The following is a 16,919-nucleotide window of genomic DNA, read 5'->3' as shown; positions in this document are numbered from 1 at the left end:
GAACATTAAAGACACAATCCTGTGCAAGCTGGGAGAGGACAAAAGGCCTATAATGCTCAGTAAGCATCTGCCAGCTCAGCCAGCTGAAGAGTGTTGGTGCTGTAGGCCTTTTCCTTTCTCTAAACCTGCACAGGAGTGTGTTCTAAGAAGGCCTTCTCCAAGATAATTGATTTCAAAGTTCCTGCCTTCTTCATCAGCTGCTTCCATTAGGCTATTTTTTTTCCACCCAGGTCTCTGACTGGGAGGCAAGTAAAATGTTTTCATTCCCTCAATCCCTCCATGAGATCCAACCATTCCAATTTTAATTAAATTGTACATGCTCAGAAGTTGCAGTTGCTCACTATAATAGACTAGAGTCTGAGCTGAATCATTTTCTTGCCCTTAAGCAAAAGTAAGGTTTATTTTTCCGCACAACTGCTGAACCACACCTGTAGTAACTACCCTGCCATCACCCATATTTAACCTGGCAAGTTTGGAAATAGAACACAGATTAGCTGAATATTTCAAATGGCATTCCAGTCCTTCACGGAGAGGATGCTGTCTGGAATTACTACACCAGCCATAGATTCCTCAACACTTTTGTACTGAGACAATTTTGTCAGCATCTGTCATTCAAAAATCACGCATTCAGTTCAGTTGCCATAGAAAGGAATCAAGGGTCACAAGAGAAAATTCCTTCCATAGTCCTAATAGAATTGAGCACTCTTTGTTCATCTGTAATATCACAATGTCCATATAGATAGCAAGGCTAGAATGAAATGGAATTCAATGAATATTTATTCTATTTTGCTTTTAAGTGTTAGTCCTACTACTGTGAAGTCATGGTAATGAAAAATGCTCGCCCAAGAACCCAGGGGCAGCCATTTCATCAGCAAATACCATATGGAGACGGACAGGAGTGAGTCCTCCTATGTTTTGTAAGATGGTACAGTAATGTGACTTTTATGAGCTTTTCCCACAATGCGACAAAAGAAACAAATAAAACTTTGATTTATCCTGTATCTAAGCTACTCTAAAGGTATTTCAACACATATTCAATTCTAATTTACCAAAAACCTACATCTTAAGGAACATATTATTGTGACTCTATAAATTTGAATTCATCTATGACTAGTCACAGAAGATCTTTGCTCTTCCTCATTTTCCACCTTTGTTCTTTCTATCAATTTTGCCCTATGCAGTTCTAGGCCTTTTCCCTGCCTTGGATTCCCCTTACTGTATTATATTTAACTATTTCTAGCCAAGCCTGGTGCCATTTTAAACAATTATTTTTTAAAAAATCATTTAAATTACTGTAACATGCAAGTGGGCAGATGTGGATCTATTGATAGTTTTCTGGGTGATGTACAAGCATTTTTGATTCAAGATAAATCAACAGCAACTTTTAAAAAACTACCTGCTATGACACCCTGGCAGGAGCTTCTTGACCTCTGTATTTTACCTGAGAAACTGAAGTATTAATGGGTAGCCTTTGACCAGGCTTTTCTACCATCTGCTGGCCAGTTTTCATTTTGCATTAGAATCCGAGACCTGTAGCAACTCAGATGCATGCAGGTTATTTCACTGATGGGCTCCTGTTGCACAGAAAGCAACTGGGAGACATCCTGAGACATTTTATCACTCACCCACTATTTGATTGCAATTGCTGTTCTTTGAAGCTCCTGCTAAAAATGAAGCAGACATCATAAAACTAAAGTTTGCACAACCGAGCTCACATTAGTAAGTTGTGTTTTAATATAATAAAGTGATACAAATGAATTTTTATGAGGCATTGATTTATGATTCTTTACTTGTGGTTGCTTACAGGCTTCTTAGTTTATTTTTATTCATGTCATGATTTTTAATGTTGCGTATGTCACAATTTCCCATTCTTCTGCTTTTTTGCTATACTTTTTTTTAGAAGAGGGAAATGAAGTATTAAGTTACTGTGGAGAAAATGGCACTTTTTTCCTGGTGTATTTGCATTATTCTGCAATAGCACAGCTCCACCTAGAGGTAGTGTAGTGCAAAAACAGGAAAGGAAAAGGGTTTAGTTCAGATCTCAATGATGTGATGAAACCAAGTAATATAGTGATTACTGTAGGAAAGCTCAAAGTGCTCAGGAATAAATTAATGAAAAGTCAAAGACAGCCAAGATGCTTCTAGCAGCTGAGCATTTTATCACAGTTTTTAAAGCACAGACAGGAGACACTGATTATGAGAATCCAATTTAATGCTAAATACAAGATTTTAATAAAAAGCTGTGGCAGTGATGTGTGGAAAACAGCTCCACAAGCAGAAACAGGCACCCTAAAACTAAGTGACTTATTTTACAGCAAACTGAAAAGAGAGCCATTGATAAGGTGCAGAAAAAAATCTGCAGACAGGACCATCTACAAGGCCCTTGAGAAGGCTGTCAGCAAATTATCTTATGGGGGCCATTACTATTTTGGACTCCTGTAGCGTGCTTATTCAATTCAATGTTTGTCCACCTCTGAAGAGCTTTCAGAATCTTCAGCTGGGCCAGAATGCTGTGTAGGGGCTCACTACAGGAAGCTCTTGTTTGAACAGCTGCAGTGGTTACTCATCTTCTTCCAAGCACAGTTCACAGTGATCATTATGACCTATAAACCTGTATTTGGTTGGGACCAAGCTACCTGAAAAACCTTTTTTTTTCTATATGAGTCTGCTTAGGTTTTCAAATCTTTGGGGAAGACTTTTCTTTCAGTCCCACTGCTAGTAGGGACACAAGAAAGGTCCATCTTGACCAACGCTATCTGGCTTTTAGTTTCCTGGCTAGGGAAGATTAGGCTCTCTCTCTCTCTTTCTCTCTCTCCAATTTAGGGAGAACTGTTCTCTATTACCAAACGGGCTTTTGATGATTGGATACTGCTTTTTTCTTTTATGATTCTGTTTCTATCAATGGGTTTTTTGATTTTGTTGTTTTTGCTATGTTCTAATTTTTTACATCACCATTGTTAACCATCTTTAACACAATTTTGGTAGAAATGTAGGCTTTAAATGAGATGAATGAATGGATAATTGGGCTTTTGCTGCCACTGGTAAAAATATGTGCATGGAAGTCCAGGGCAGCTGTCAGCACCGGTGGTCCCTGCCAGTGTGCTGGGGTCCTGGCAGGTGCCCAAGGGTACCAGGTGCTAATGATAGGCCTGAATGTAGCCAGGTCTGCCTGGTTTAATCAAAGGACCAGCAGCACAGACATTTTAGCTGCTCACTATATCAGCCACAATAGTTTCCAGGGTACAGCACCAATCAGCTGAGCCTATTTGTTCCCCTACTGTAAAATCTCTGCAGTCACATCTCTCTTGGGTGGTGTGTTGGTTGTAGCACACCATATCTGAAAGTGCCACTTTGTCCTGCAGGACTATCAAGTTTTGCATTTTCTGATATATTGATTGGTGGCAGCAAGGGAGGGAAATTACTAAATTATTAGAATATTTGAAGAAAGTCTCAGAAAACAGCCTCTGAATTAATCTTCATAGGGCTAGATGCTTCCAGGTGTCTGCATCAGGTAGCAGTTCTTATGAAGAGGTGTCTGTTGCTGCTGGAAAGTTCCTTTACTGGCTGCTTACTAAGGATTGTCACTCATCCATTTGCTATCCTGTAGCATCTGCTTCTATCAGCAAATAATCACTAGCAGTGGTTTCTCCTATCTTAGAGGACTGTGTGGCTACTACAAACACATGAAGGCTTCTGAACATACAGAAACTGGTTCAGAGGCTATGGAGTTAATAAACTCTTGGTAGTCCAACAAACAGAAGGCTCTGGCCTGGATACTCTGCACCCATGAAACTGATGAGGAGGTTTGGGGAGTGTTGGGAAGTGGACTGCTTGCTGCTTTAATGACTCTGGCAAATCCCTACCACTGGCACCACCCTTTCAGCATTATTTGCTGAGCACATCAGTGCAGAGTGGACCCCCTGGCCCTTGGCAATTCAGCAGCCTCCGGGGGACATATAAGGCCAACCCCAAAGGGGGCACATCTGCTTGGTTTGTCCTTCAGGATGCCACAAGTGTGAGGATGCCTTTTTATTTCCCCCTCACTTGCCTCTTGCTTTGCATTTCCTAATGTTGATGTATGCCAGTATATTCTTGGGATTGTGCTTGGGAGGAGAGACCAAGTGGGGAGACTAATAAACCCTATAAGTGCAGTGATTGGTAGAAGTACACATAGTACAGGGAAAAGGAGTGGCCAGGCAAGGGGAATTGAGCCAGGCAGCTAACAGATGTACCACCTGCCAGTCCACCTTGCACCCACACATTTAAGGATTGCCATGTCAGCCTGCCCTCAGGCCTCTGAATGCTGCTTTTAAATGCTATATTTAAAAAATGCAGAATAAGACCTCCCTCATCCATGATTTAATAGTGGATGAGGTGGTTGATCTGGCATCTATAACCAAGACCTCATTGTGTTAACAGGAGGTGCTAGTTTCCTCCAGATATGCTCACCAGGGTACTTGGTTCAGCATCGGGACCTGAGGATATGGGGAGAGCGGTTGTTGTGGTCTATAAGAATTCAGCCTTTCTCTCCTGGAGTCCAGTCCATCTGACTACTACTTTGAAGTGTTTGCACCTCATGTTGGGTGAGTGGGAGACTGGGGATTCTGCAGGTGTACTGCCAGCTCTACAACCCCTCAGTCTCCCTACCCAAGCCAGCAGAGGTTGTCCAGATATGATGCTGGAGTCCCCTGTGCTTTTGGTTCAAGCAGATTCAACATGCATGCTGAAGGCACCCTATTTGGGATGGCTAAGGATTTTGTGGCCTTCATGACAACCATGAGACTATCTCAGCACGTCATCAGCCTAGCACATAGTTGGGCATACTCTGGATGTAGTCTTTTCACCTGGATATGAGAAATGTACTCTGAGCATGAGGTTGATTTATTCCCTTAGTCATGGTCTGATCATTGGTTGCTGAGGCCTTTTCTCTCTGGAGGGATGTGGAATCCTGGAAACTAATGGATCTGGCTGGTTTCCAGAGGGCTCTGTAGGTTTTCCAGATAATACGTTATTCTTGTCAAAGCCGAAAGGACCAAGCGCTTTGTAGATCTGGTATAGCTCCATGGCATACCTGAGAACTCAGAGTGATGAAACAGGATAGGAGATGGTTGTCCATATGTAATATGTCATTAAGATCAGCCTCTGACCCAGAACACTGGAGAATGATCAATGTAGCACCAATTTCAAAAAGTGACTTGAGGAGATCATTGTTGTCTATTCTGGGTAAATTGGTTGAAGCAGGTATTAAAGACAGAAATAGTAAGCACACAGAGGGACAAGCCCTGCTGAAAAAGAATAAAAGGCAATCCCTGCCACACTAACCTAATAGAGTTCTTTGGAAGTGTCAGTAAGCATGTGAGCAGGGACAATTTAGTAGACACTGTTTTGACAAAATTCCTTCCCAAAGACAAGAGGGAAAATAATGGGGAGCTCTTATGGATCATTAGCCAGTTAAAGGTTAAAATGCAGGGAATGGTAATAAATTGTAATTTTTCCCAATAGAGGGATTTAACCATTGGTGTCCCACAGGGTTCTGCATGATCAAAAAAGAGACCTTGGGGTGGACAGCTTGATGAAAATGTCAAGCCAGTGCACAGCTGCTGTGAAAATGGCAAACTCCATTTTAGGCACATTTAGGAAAGGAACTGGAAATAAAATTGCCAAGATTCTACTCCACTTATAGACATCCTTCGTGTGACAACACTTAGAATGTTGTGTACCATTCTGGTTGCCTTATCTGAAAAAGAGTATTATTGAGCTGGAAAAAGTGCAGAGAAGAGAAACCAAGATGATCAAGGGGTTGGAGCAACTTCCTTATGAGGAACTGCTACAACAACTGGGATTGTTAACCTCAGAGAAAAGGCAAGCAAAGGGAGTCATTATAGAAGTATTTAAAGTTATGGATAGTGTGGAGAAAGTGGGAAAGGAAGACATTTTTCTCCTATAATTTATGAAAAAACAATCACCTCATGAAGCTATGTAGTGGGGGATTCAGAACAGATGAAAAAGTACTTCTTCACAGAGCACCTTGTTAAATGGAATTCATTGCAATGAGCAATGGCCACTAATCTGGATGGCTTTAAATGGGGTTTGGATTAATTCATGACATAGAATGCTGTCAAGATGTACAAGGCTATTGGGGCATAGAAGGCTATCAAAGCTACTAGCCTTGTTGGCTATGTTCTGCCTCTGTTATACAAGGCACTATGCCTGCGTACACCAGTTACCGAGGGGCTTGGGTAGGCAGAACTTTTGTACCCATCCTGTTTGTTGGACCCTGGGGGTAGCTGCTCTGCCATCATGTGAATGAATAGCTGGACTGGATGGACCACTGGCCTGATCCAGCCAGGCTTCTATCATGTTCTTATGACTTGAAAACCCCTACTGTATGCAGTCAAACCTGGTATATGCCTACAAGAAGCATCATCTCACCTCCTCTATTCAGTGGAGCTTTTCACAGTTGTATGAGGTATATTACATGCTGGCCCCAAGAAAATCTTAGACCCATCTAAGTGAAGTGATGCCACTGCAATTGTGTTGGTAGGCAGGTTGCCATTTTGTAATCCCAAGATCTTATACTTTCCTTGGCCAAGTAAGGTGTGCATAAGAAACCTGAACACAAGTCCAGAGGATGTCTCTGCAGTGTTCTTTCAAAAAGCAATGTCTTTATCAAATTGAAAGAGAATAATTGAAAATCTGTGGGGAGGGGAGGCTTTCCACATAGAGCTTTTGGTGGCTTGTCCTACTGTAACCTGATCTAGGGTTCTATGTATGTTCTGTGCTATGCCAAGTTCCACTGAAATGACCAGTTTCAACTTTCTTTTTTTATATATGGAGCTATTGTGGAACTTATATGGAAAGAAGAGCTCTACTACCTTCCTGGTTTGGGGCAAACATTTAGGCCCTCAGAAGTAGGATAACAAGCCACTACAAATAAGGGAAAGAGGACAAGGAGTCAGGAGCAAATGGGGAGAAAGCATCACAGTTAGCATATAACAGAAGCCTCGTAAGCTGTTGAGGTGTTTCTCCAGAGCACTCATCCTGATTTGACAACAGCCTTCATGTCATTCTTTATCTCAGTATTCAAGTGAGTGAACATTCCTCTCACCTCATACTCCTCTTTAAATCCATAGCCCTGTCCCCGTTTCATCTGAGTGATGTGCTGCAACAAGTCGGCCACTCGGATTGCTGGCTGGAACTGTCCCCTGGGGTAGGACATTTCCACTGGGTCACAGCTTCGATAGGGATGGGTCTGGATTGTCAGTGTCGGCTGAGTCATCTCCCCATGGCTATTGTCTGTTTTAAAGATAGGGAGGCAAAACAAACTTTCACCTAGCTGTTATTTATTTGTTGTCTTCCCCCAGGTTAGTTTCTCCCCAGGGATGAAATAAAGCATCACAGGGAAATTATCCATGCCCAAAGCCAACCCAGAAAAGGCTAATGTATATTCAGTATGCTTTATGCAAGAATGAAGGAAGGAAATCCAGAACGTGTAAATTATGAAACAATTCTAACAAACTATTTGATCCACATTACCTACAGAGCCTGCTTTTCATGCTACATACCCACATTAGATGGGCTCCCACCCTCTTTCCTTTCCTGTTGCTTCACAGCTTGTGGGCAACAAGACATTATAGAGAAATGACATTTCCTTCCTCTGGTCAAGAGATAATCCCTTGCTAGAAGAAGCAAGCAGACCAACCAGTGACTAGTCCAGTGGGCAGAAAGCGTGTGTGGAAAAACAAGCAGTTGCAGTAGGGTGAACTCTTATGCATTGGAAAAAAAAGAAGAGAGAAATGCATCCCCAGACAAGGTGGGCCAACGAGGATACATTTCTGCATAACTTTTACATATCCTCATTTCTAAGTCCAGATACAAATCAGAAAGAACAGCCACTGAAATATTACGGCACATCTGAGCACAGTGAGGAAGACTATATGCAGGGAATCTGTATGCTCAGGCTATTATCCAGGTGTTAATTGCTGATAAGCACATTCAGGCCCATGCTCTCCCTTCAGATGCTTCTTTATCTACCTGCTCAGGCTGGACAGCCCTTCAAATAGAGCAAGTGGGAAAGCTCCTTTGGCATTGTAGCTGGCTGGCTGGTCAAAGGGCTGAGGTGCTCTTCCTAAGCTCCACCACATCATTTCCTCAGGGTCACCACACCTACTTTTTTCTTTGCATGGAAAGCAACTCAGCTGCAGCTCACAGAAACTCAGCCTAATCTAGTGACTTTCCTCCACTTTCCTCTCAGATTCTGACTGAGTTGGAAGAAGACATGGCTGGCACTTGAAGGAGTTGACTCGAGAGAGCACCAGCCTAATGAAATGCCTCCTTCCCGCCTTGCTTATATCTTGATTGGGGTGCTTGCAGGGAAAGAAGAGACTCAGTCAGCACTTGCAAAGCCTGATCCTGCAGGCCCCAGTGCAGTGTAGGTGCATCTCCTTGAAAATCCTCCAGGAATTAGTCTCCCCAGGCCAGGGGGAAAGTCTTGGGCAGAAAGAGGTCAGGGCTTACAGAAGGTGCTTAATTTTCTGTGTTGGGTAACCCATGGGCTAGAGACTGCCTTGAACTGATATGAAGGGATGTCCTCTGCTTAGCAAAACATGTAAGACCCTCAGCTACAGTTACAAGAAGAATTGGTCTCTTGCTATCTTCCTAAACCTGGGGCCTTCCAGATATTTTGGATTTTGACATACCAGCCCCAGCCAGTATGGCAGATGATTAAGAAATCTGGGAATTATCATCAGAAATATCTGAAGTTCACCAGGTTGGGAAAAGGCTGTTCTAGTTCATAACCTCATTATGTATGAGAATTCTGCAAGCAACTGAAGTGTAGTTTGGGGTTGTGGTGGGCAGGAGCAGGGAAATCTGAAAAGAAAGCAAGAAGAAAGAAGTTACAAACTTTCTCTCTCTCTTGCTCTCTCTTTTAATCCCAGAATGTGTTTGAACTGCAGATGGAATCAAACAACACTGTATACTTCTTTCATGGGTATGTAGGAAGACATACCTTATACTTTAGTGTACCCACACTTTTAATATATTGGAATGAACGTTTTATTTTTAAGTAAAATCAGCTTCTGCTATAAGTTTCTGTTGGTCTCCATAGACCAGTATGATCAGCTCAGACAAACACTGATGAAGAAGCCTGTGGCTAGAGGTACATAAGCACCATGTTAATACACAATCTGAAATTTCTGTCCATGCAGAGATAATAATTAGACATGAAAACTAAACATTCCTTGGCATCTGTAAATCCAGTTCAAAGAGTTTGTTCGTGTGTGTGTGTGTGTGTGTAAGGGGGAGAGGGCTAATAGAGGAATAGCAAGCTAAGCATTTATTTATACAATAACTAGCTGAACGTCATTACTAATGATAATGTGGAAACTTTGAACAGAGGGGATTTTCAAGGCTTATTAGTTCTACAAGCTGGATTTAGTTTCCCAGTGCATCTTTCTTTGCCTAGTCTTCTTTAACCCTTTGGAAAACTGAAGTGAGGAACATTTTTAAATAGTAGACCACTTCTAGTAGGCAGACTTTGCTTCCTTCTCCATCAGTAGGGTGAATTCAAACCCAATTTCACAACTGACTTCTCTGAGGACTACACAGTTTTTATCAGCTTCAGTTAAAAGACATTGCAATATACTGTTCCAAGAGGGAACTATTAAAAGTAATGTGCAGGCTTACAAAAACACACTTAAGGCTTTGGATTTGTCATGAAGTATAATTCAAAGCTTCTCAGCTCAGTGCATTCAAATGTAATTATTATTGTCCACATTCAAACTAAATTTTCAGAGCTTGGTTGGGGGGTTGGTAGCCTCCTCTCAACACACACCATTAGAAATCTATTGTGAAAGCATTTTCCTATAGGCCTTTGTCCTCCCACACTGTCCAACTATAGGCCTAGAGTATGGTCTGAAGGTTCCTAAGGCATGCAACATGTTGAAACTAAGCAGGTCTGGGGCAAGCCAGGGCTGGGAGGGGAGACCAGCTGAGAACCACGTATAGACACTTTGAGTTCCACAATGGGGGAAAGATGAGCTATATAACTAACAAACAAACAGGCTAACTTACAGCATTACCAGCAGAAGTTAATGACACACATGAACTGGAGCAAGAATTTTAAAAATTTATGATGTAGGCTGGGATTGCATATAGCAGTCTAAATGTAAATTACAGCCAAAACACCAGTGCCATTTCTCATGAATTCTTCCTTCTGCCTGAATCCTATTGCAGAAACCCATTTAAAACCTTCACTCTCCAAATATCTTCTTCACACTCTGATATTTGCAGTCAATGATGCATTAATTCAATCAATGCATTAATCCAGACTTCCTCAATCTAGAACTTGCCACCCTGTTATGCATTTCTGTTCTCATCAGCCCAAGACAACAGGACCAATGTTCAGGAATGTTGGGAACTGTAATGCAGAACAGCTAGAGATCACCAGGTTGGGAAAGGCAGCATTAGACTTTATTGTCCAGCTGTGAAGTAGAAATGAATATTAAAATAATAATAATTCCAAATGAACTGTGGGAGAGGATGTAAGTGTCTGAATATCTTCAAAAGTGTATGGAGGTGATCGTGTCCTCTAAATGAGATTTATTTGTTGTACCAACTAAAAATTCAGATAACAGCTGGAGGTGGATTTCTGAATTGTAAAACAGAAAAGCAGAAAACGAAGATGGGGTTTTCTCAAAACAAGAGCAAAAATGTTCTACATGTAATACATGATGCTACAAATGTATTGTTTTCAGTATGCTCAATTGTACTCCAAAACTAAATATAACAATGACTAATGAGATGTTCAGGCAGGACTGTGGGAAATCTCTTAGGAAGCTCTGCTTACCATAACTGTAAGAAGAATTCAGTAAGTATTAGTAGATGAAGTGGTAACAAATTCTTTTTTTTTTCTAAAATTTGATAATCAGTCAGAGTAATTTTTTGAGGGCAGCTTCAGATATTTGGTCCTTAGTTAAATTTCTCTCTACCATATGAAACTGTACAAGAAAACTACTCAGAGAGTTTTGCTGTGGTACAGTATATAAAATTGTTAAATCTGTTAGAATAGACCGAATACTATTGTTTACATGCATTAACTTTATTTATGTATTTGAAAATGCAGGCTTCCTTACACCATGTGACATTCCCATGCTTCCCAGTTCTTGCTTGTTTGTTTCCTTCCCTTTGTGGTCCATTTTCTTTGTGGCATTTTTCAGCTTTTTCCTTAGAGTGCATGATGATGCTCATAACACATATTTTCCACCCAATCATCAGCTTGTCTTCTATGGGCATTACGAATTAATGTGCCCATTAACTGCAGTCACCCCCCACCCCCAACTGGGGTTCCCTACCCCTGTCAGTGTGGAGAGGATGCTGCTTGGTTGGTCCATGGTCTTGAACACATTCCACTCACGTATAATTCATACATAATTCCACTGGCTTTTATAATGGAAGTGCTCACCGGAGTTGCACAGGTTACACAAAATGTAACTCAAAGCTCTTCTGTTCCAACACAGAAACACTACCTGAAGGCATCAACGTCTATGCTAAATCCCATAAGAAGCTTCCCGCTTCCCACTGAGGGTGGTAGTGTTTTTTCTTAAGGGTAATAACTTATCTGACTCTTAAAATATGTATTTAAGTCTATTCTAACAAAAAATAATATAAAAACACACCAACATGCTTGTATTCTACCAGAAAAAAAAATACATGTGTGGTCTTCCTACGCTTTGTGACGTAGTGTTTTTATATTGTTTCATGGAATCCAGTAAGGTTAACACTTCTAAAGTTAGAAGGGAAGGAAAGAATCTGTTCTTGTTTCTTTCTTTCTTTCCCCACACCATAATATTAATTGGTAAAATGAGAAGAGGTGAAGAGTAAAGCAGCCAATCAACAAGAAGACCTATCATTGTTGAAGCAGTTCAAGCACCACGGTAAACAAGTGTGTCTTGAATACAAAAAGCAAAGTTTCGATTCAAAACTCTTCCTTTAATATCCACAACCTCTTTCTGATTTTGAAATGCTAAGCCAATCATATCCATTCATATTTTTATTCTGTTAGCCTTGGCAAGTGTGTAACATGATAAGACATCCTTTGCACAAAATAAATTATTTTTGGAGTGTTGTTTGCAATAGATTTAATTACACACACATCCAATCTCACTCTCCTGAAGTAAAGGTTGTCATTTATTTGACATTTCCTAAGGATGGCTCCAGAATGGCTAAAATCACTCTCTGCATTACCAAAATAGCAATGGAAAGAGTTATAAAATTGGTTTACTGACTGTCTTTATTTGTATGTGTGAGAGAGTGTGTGTGCGTGCGCATGTAAGCTACTATGTTATAAATGATTATTTGAAGGTGATATGCTAATCTAACATAAACATTGCCAAGAGTGAAAAATGATCGACAATTGTACCAACAATATAACTGAGCATGTTCTTTTTTCTTTCCCAGGAACAAATACAAACAGGAAGACATGTTCTCTGAAAAGGGTAGCAAATTCCTGAACTTATGTTTGCATTCACAAATATTTCAAATGCACTACTTTCATGCTTCAGTAAATGGGGAGAATCTGCTTTTTTGAAAAATGCAAATTGGAGTTGCATGGTCTGTGAAAATGTTGTTAATGCACAACTTTACAAATGAATATTTAAATGTGCACATTTTAAAAGTTGCACATTTGCATACTTTAGTCAATGTATAAAAAGTGTGTGTGTGTGTTTTTTAAAGGAGCAGTTTGCCTGCTTGAACAACCTACAATGAAAACAAAAAACAGGTTGCTAATATAAATGGGATTTAACTGAACTGAGCTTTAAAGTAAATTTCAGAGAATTTCCATGAATTTTAGCTGCCATTGTTGTCCCATCCCAAGTATCAGACACTTCAGGATTCAAACCAGGATCCCTCTGTGTCACTTACTAGGCTCCCTGTGTCACTGGGGTCACTTGGTCAGAGAAGGAAACCACAAGTCATTCCTGCTAGGAATTCATGATCTTTGGATCAGGTAATGTTGGAGGACCGGTCTAGTGCCAAAGAGAAATATATAGGCATTCAGATGTTTGAAGCGGTTCAGTTGACCCCCACCCCGGCAGGGTATTTGCAGCTCAGAGATGCCATCTCATATATCTCCCACTGCATCTCCTGGCTTGTAGCAAGACTATTATCAGTCTACCTATGGGCTATTTTCCTGTCCTCACTCGGAAGTAACTCTGGTTTGCTAGTAATATTGCTTCTCAAAAATTTACATCTCAGGATTCTGTAGTTTCCCTCACTGTGAATCTCAGAAAATAATGGAAGTAGCAATTCATTTTCCCCCAAAACTGCACTTAATAGATGGTGGTATCTCATGTTTTCTGTTTGGCTTAACAGGATTTTGAGGACCTCCTTGTTGATTGTACCACACATCCCTGCTGCATGTTTGCATTGGTATTGGATCAGTGATCCATATTCAAATGATAAATGCACGTACATACTCTGGAGGGCAGTGCAGAAGCTTTTTTTTTTTACTTTTCTTTGTGCCACCATCTCATGCAAACATCAACAATCTGTCTTAATCTAATAAGGTAGCCACCTTATCTGGCATCTTTTATACACAAATATCTTAAAATTACAACAGTGAATGCCAATATATAACTTACACTCAAATAATCATTTCCATAGTAGTTGTGCATTCTTCAAAAGCAATCACAATGCCATCCTGGAAATGAAATTAATCCTTTTGTTTATGTAGACCATCAGTTACTCTATAATAAATATGTATCTATACTTCCAAATTCTCTATAACATATCAAATGTACCTTCAAAGTTCCATAGGGAAAAAAATCCACAGTTTAGTTTGGAAACATGTTCCACTGGGGAACTCTTTCTATAAATATGTAATCACAAATACATACTTATCTCATTTTACTTGCTCCAAACTGTGTAAACTGCATAAATCAGTTTATTCCTTTGCTGCTTGCCAGATTTTTATTGGTTAAAATAATTATCTGTTCATTCCCTTTCTGGAATCAGTTTCATATCCAAAAACTGTAAGTTGTTCAATGTTTTAAAATCTAAATTAAAAGTAAAACAAACCAGTTTGCTTTCCTTTCCTCCAGGACAACACTTTCTAGTATGCCCCATTTCCTTCTAAACTCTTCACATCAACATTCTATAGGCAGGCTTTTGGAATTCTTCAAAGTTACTCAAGATGGTTAGAAGAGTTTGGGTGGAATATTGTTAAAAATAGTCATCAATCACTTTGCCTTGACATCTCAGTGTTGGGCTATTTCACTGCAGATGAATCTATGGATCCTGTCCCTGCAGCAACTCTGGAATAGACTGTAAAATAGCATCTAATTCATCATGAACTGATTCCTCAGTTTTAAAAATCCCACTCTTAAAAAAGCATCATTAAAATAACTCAATCTTCAGATCAGGTTAATGATGCTGAAACTCAGTTATCATGCACTGTCATCAGCTTCTCTTTTTGAGCTATCTAGGCTCATGTGCCAGGGAAACAGCACATTCCAGGAAACCACTAAGTAAAGTACAGTCAACTTCTCCACATCAGACTATATATTACCAAATCAGAGGTAGTTTTCCATCAATATATTTCTTCATTAGAAAAGGCAAAGACAAGTAATTAATGCACAAAATGTCAGGGGCATTCTTCTCAAGATGGGTTTACCTAGAAAAACTCTGAGTGCTCATAAATGCCTCTGTCCAAGGAGAAGACAGCTTTAAAAGCCACCAAATGTTTCCTGGAGGAATATCCAAGCCAGAAAAGCATTTGCAGCTTTTCTCTGCCATTCCTTTCTGTTCCCAAAATACCCTGTCTATCAATACCCCCTCCCCACAAAACCTTTCCTCTTCTCTGTATTGATTTGCCCAGCATCACTGACAAAGAGCCTCTTCCCCGCTACAGGCTAGATTAGGAAACCAAAGTGTGTTCAGATGTGGCAATGATGACATTTTGGGGATGGTGATGACTGGCAAGAAAGGGAGTAATTTTCCAAAGAAATTATCCTAGAGTTTGAATTTTGCTTGGGAAAAAACTTCAACAATTTATAGGTCAATTGACGGCCAATTGGAAACTGTTCACCTACTGTTTTTTGTGAGTCACAGACAGGCCACAATTGCGCCTAAAGCTGAAGCAAAATCATGTTTGCGTTCAACATTGTCAAAAGGCACCTCCATCCTCCTTATACTTTCAATTGCACTTCTTAAAAATCTTGTCCATTTTAAATATTTTTTAATATAAATCTATTTTTTTCCAATTCCTGGAATATATCATGAAAACATCTTCAAAGCTTAAATACTTGAAGAAACTGCATAATTCACAGGGTACAACTCTGACAAAGTAGCCAAGTCTGAGGAGCAGTGCAGCCACTGAATTTGTATGAGAAAGTTCAAGGAAGTTTCCAGATCCTTCTGAACTAAAGCTTTGCTGGCTTTTCACAATATACTTTTGAAAAGCCAACAGAAAATGGCTGGATTCAGACAACACAAGACACCATGGTGGTATCTCACCATGGAAAGTTTGTCTTTAGAAACCATGATAAGAAACAGTGGTTTGTTCTATGGTTTCTCTGTACCACCATGGTCTTTCAAGTTATTTGAACCCAGAACCATGGTTTCCAGGGTCGTGGTATGCAATTACCATAGAGTCTGCTGGGAAAAGTGACAACTGAAGGAGCTGTTCCAGCCACTCAGCTTGTATGTGTAGACCAAAGAGGAAGAGACAGGTGACAGAAACCACTTGATCATTTGATGGGTAGATTATAGCAAAAAACCACAAACCATGATAACCACACAGGGTTTGTTATTGTATTGTGTATTACCAGTGTGCCTGGTAACAGCCTTACTGTAACTTCACTCCCATCACCAATTGCATAAATTGCTTATGTACAAGCAATACTCTGGAGAGTATTAGGAACTCTGACTAAGCTTAGGTCAATTGAGTGAACTCAGGCAGACAAACTTAAGTACTGTGCAGTTGCTTTGCTTCCAGATTCAAGAATTTCCTTGAACAGCCCTCTGTGGTCTACACAATTCTCATGAGTCCTAAAAAAAGCAAAACTGGGAGGATTTTGTACAGCTTCATGTGTTACTATTATTCACAGTACAGATTAAAAAAACAAACACAAAATAGGAACTTTCCATTTTTAAGGCATCAAATGACCTATTCAGGTAGAGGTTCTCCTAGACTGAGGATTTCAATGTGAAACACATGAAAATTCACCTCATTTCTCATGTTTCTTTGAGCACACAAGGAAGGATGCTATATAACTATGTGGAAGAGCATTTGCCTTGCATAAAAAAGAGCCAGGTTTAATCCCTGGCATCCTGAGTCAAAAGAGTTTTTGATAAGAACACTTTCCCTGAGACCTTGGTGAACTATTACAAGCAAAATTAGAAAATGCAGGTCTATTGACTCAGTATAAGGCCCATCCTATGGCCTATAAAAATACACCCTGGATTCTCTTGCTATAAAAGCAAAATCACATTTTGTGTTTCTACAGTCTATCTTTTAAATTACAAAGTTCTCCTTATTGCACAATCCACTGGATTTCCTTGTCTGCAATATCACAATTTATAAAGGATACAATATAATGTTGTTTATCCAAATTATGAAATAACTATGCAGCACACAAAATTATGGACTGGTTGTCAAGAAGCATGAATATGAAACATGGTAATGCAACTTCACGTACAGTTATGGCTGAGTTATTAACTCTCAACCCAAAACACATTTTAAAAAATTATCATATTGGGCTGTCTATAATGCACAATGATTGTTACACAGAGTATTTTATGGGCTTAAGCTTAATTCTTTTACATTTGTGATCCTTAAGTTTCATAAATTAATTCAAGTAAGCAACATTAGCTCCATTTCTTAACTAAATGGATTGTTTTTGACAATGTTTATTATT

At 39.9% G+C, this 16,919-nt stretch overlaps 1 protein-coding gene across 1 annotated transcript in view; it reads right to left on the bottom strand.

Annotated features, from left to right (window-relative positions):
• PTPRT (protein tyrosine phosphatase receptor type T) overlaps positions 1-16,919 on the bottom strand; it is a 530,461-nt gene that overhangs the window by 51,983 nt on the left and 461,559 nt on the right. Inside the window, exon 21 of the mRNA XM_044440227.1 lies at positions 7,109-7,296. Within this exon, the coding sequence (XP_044296162.1) occupies positions 7,109-7,296 (188 nt within the window). The remainder of the gene's footprint in view (positions 1-7,108; positions 7,297-16,919) is intronic.

Source organism: Varanus komodoensis, unplaced genomic scaffold (assembly GCF_004798865.1).
Source record: "Varanus komodoensis strain SLA01 unplaced genomic scaffold, ASM479886v1 scaffold37, whole genome shotgun sequence".
In the NCBI taxonomy this organism is placed as follows: Eukaryota; Metazoa; Chordata; class Lepidosauria; order Squamata; family Varanidae; genus Varanus; species Varanus komodoensis.
The sequence above is the reverse complement of the archived record's forward strand: the minus strand, read 5'-3'. Positions and strand labels throughout refer to the sequence as shown.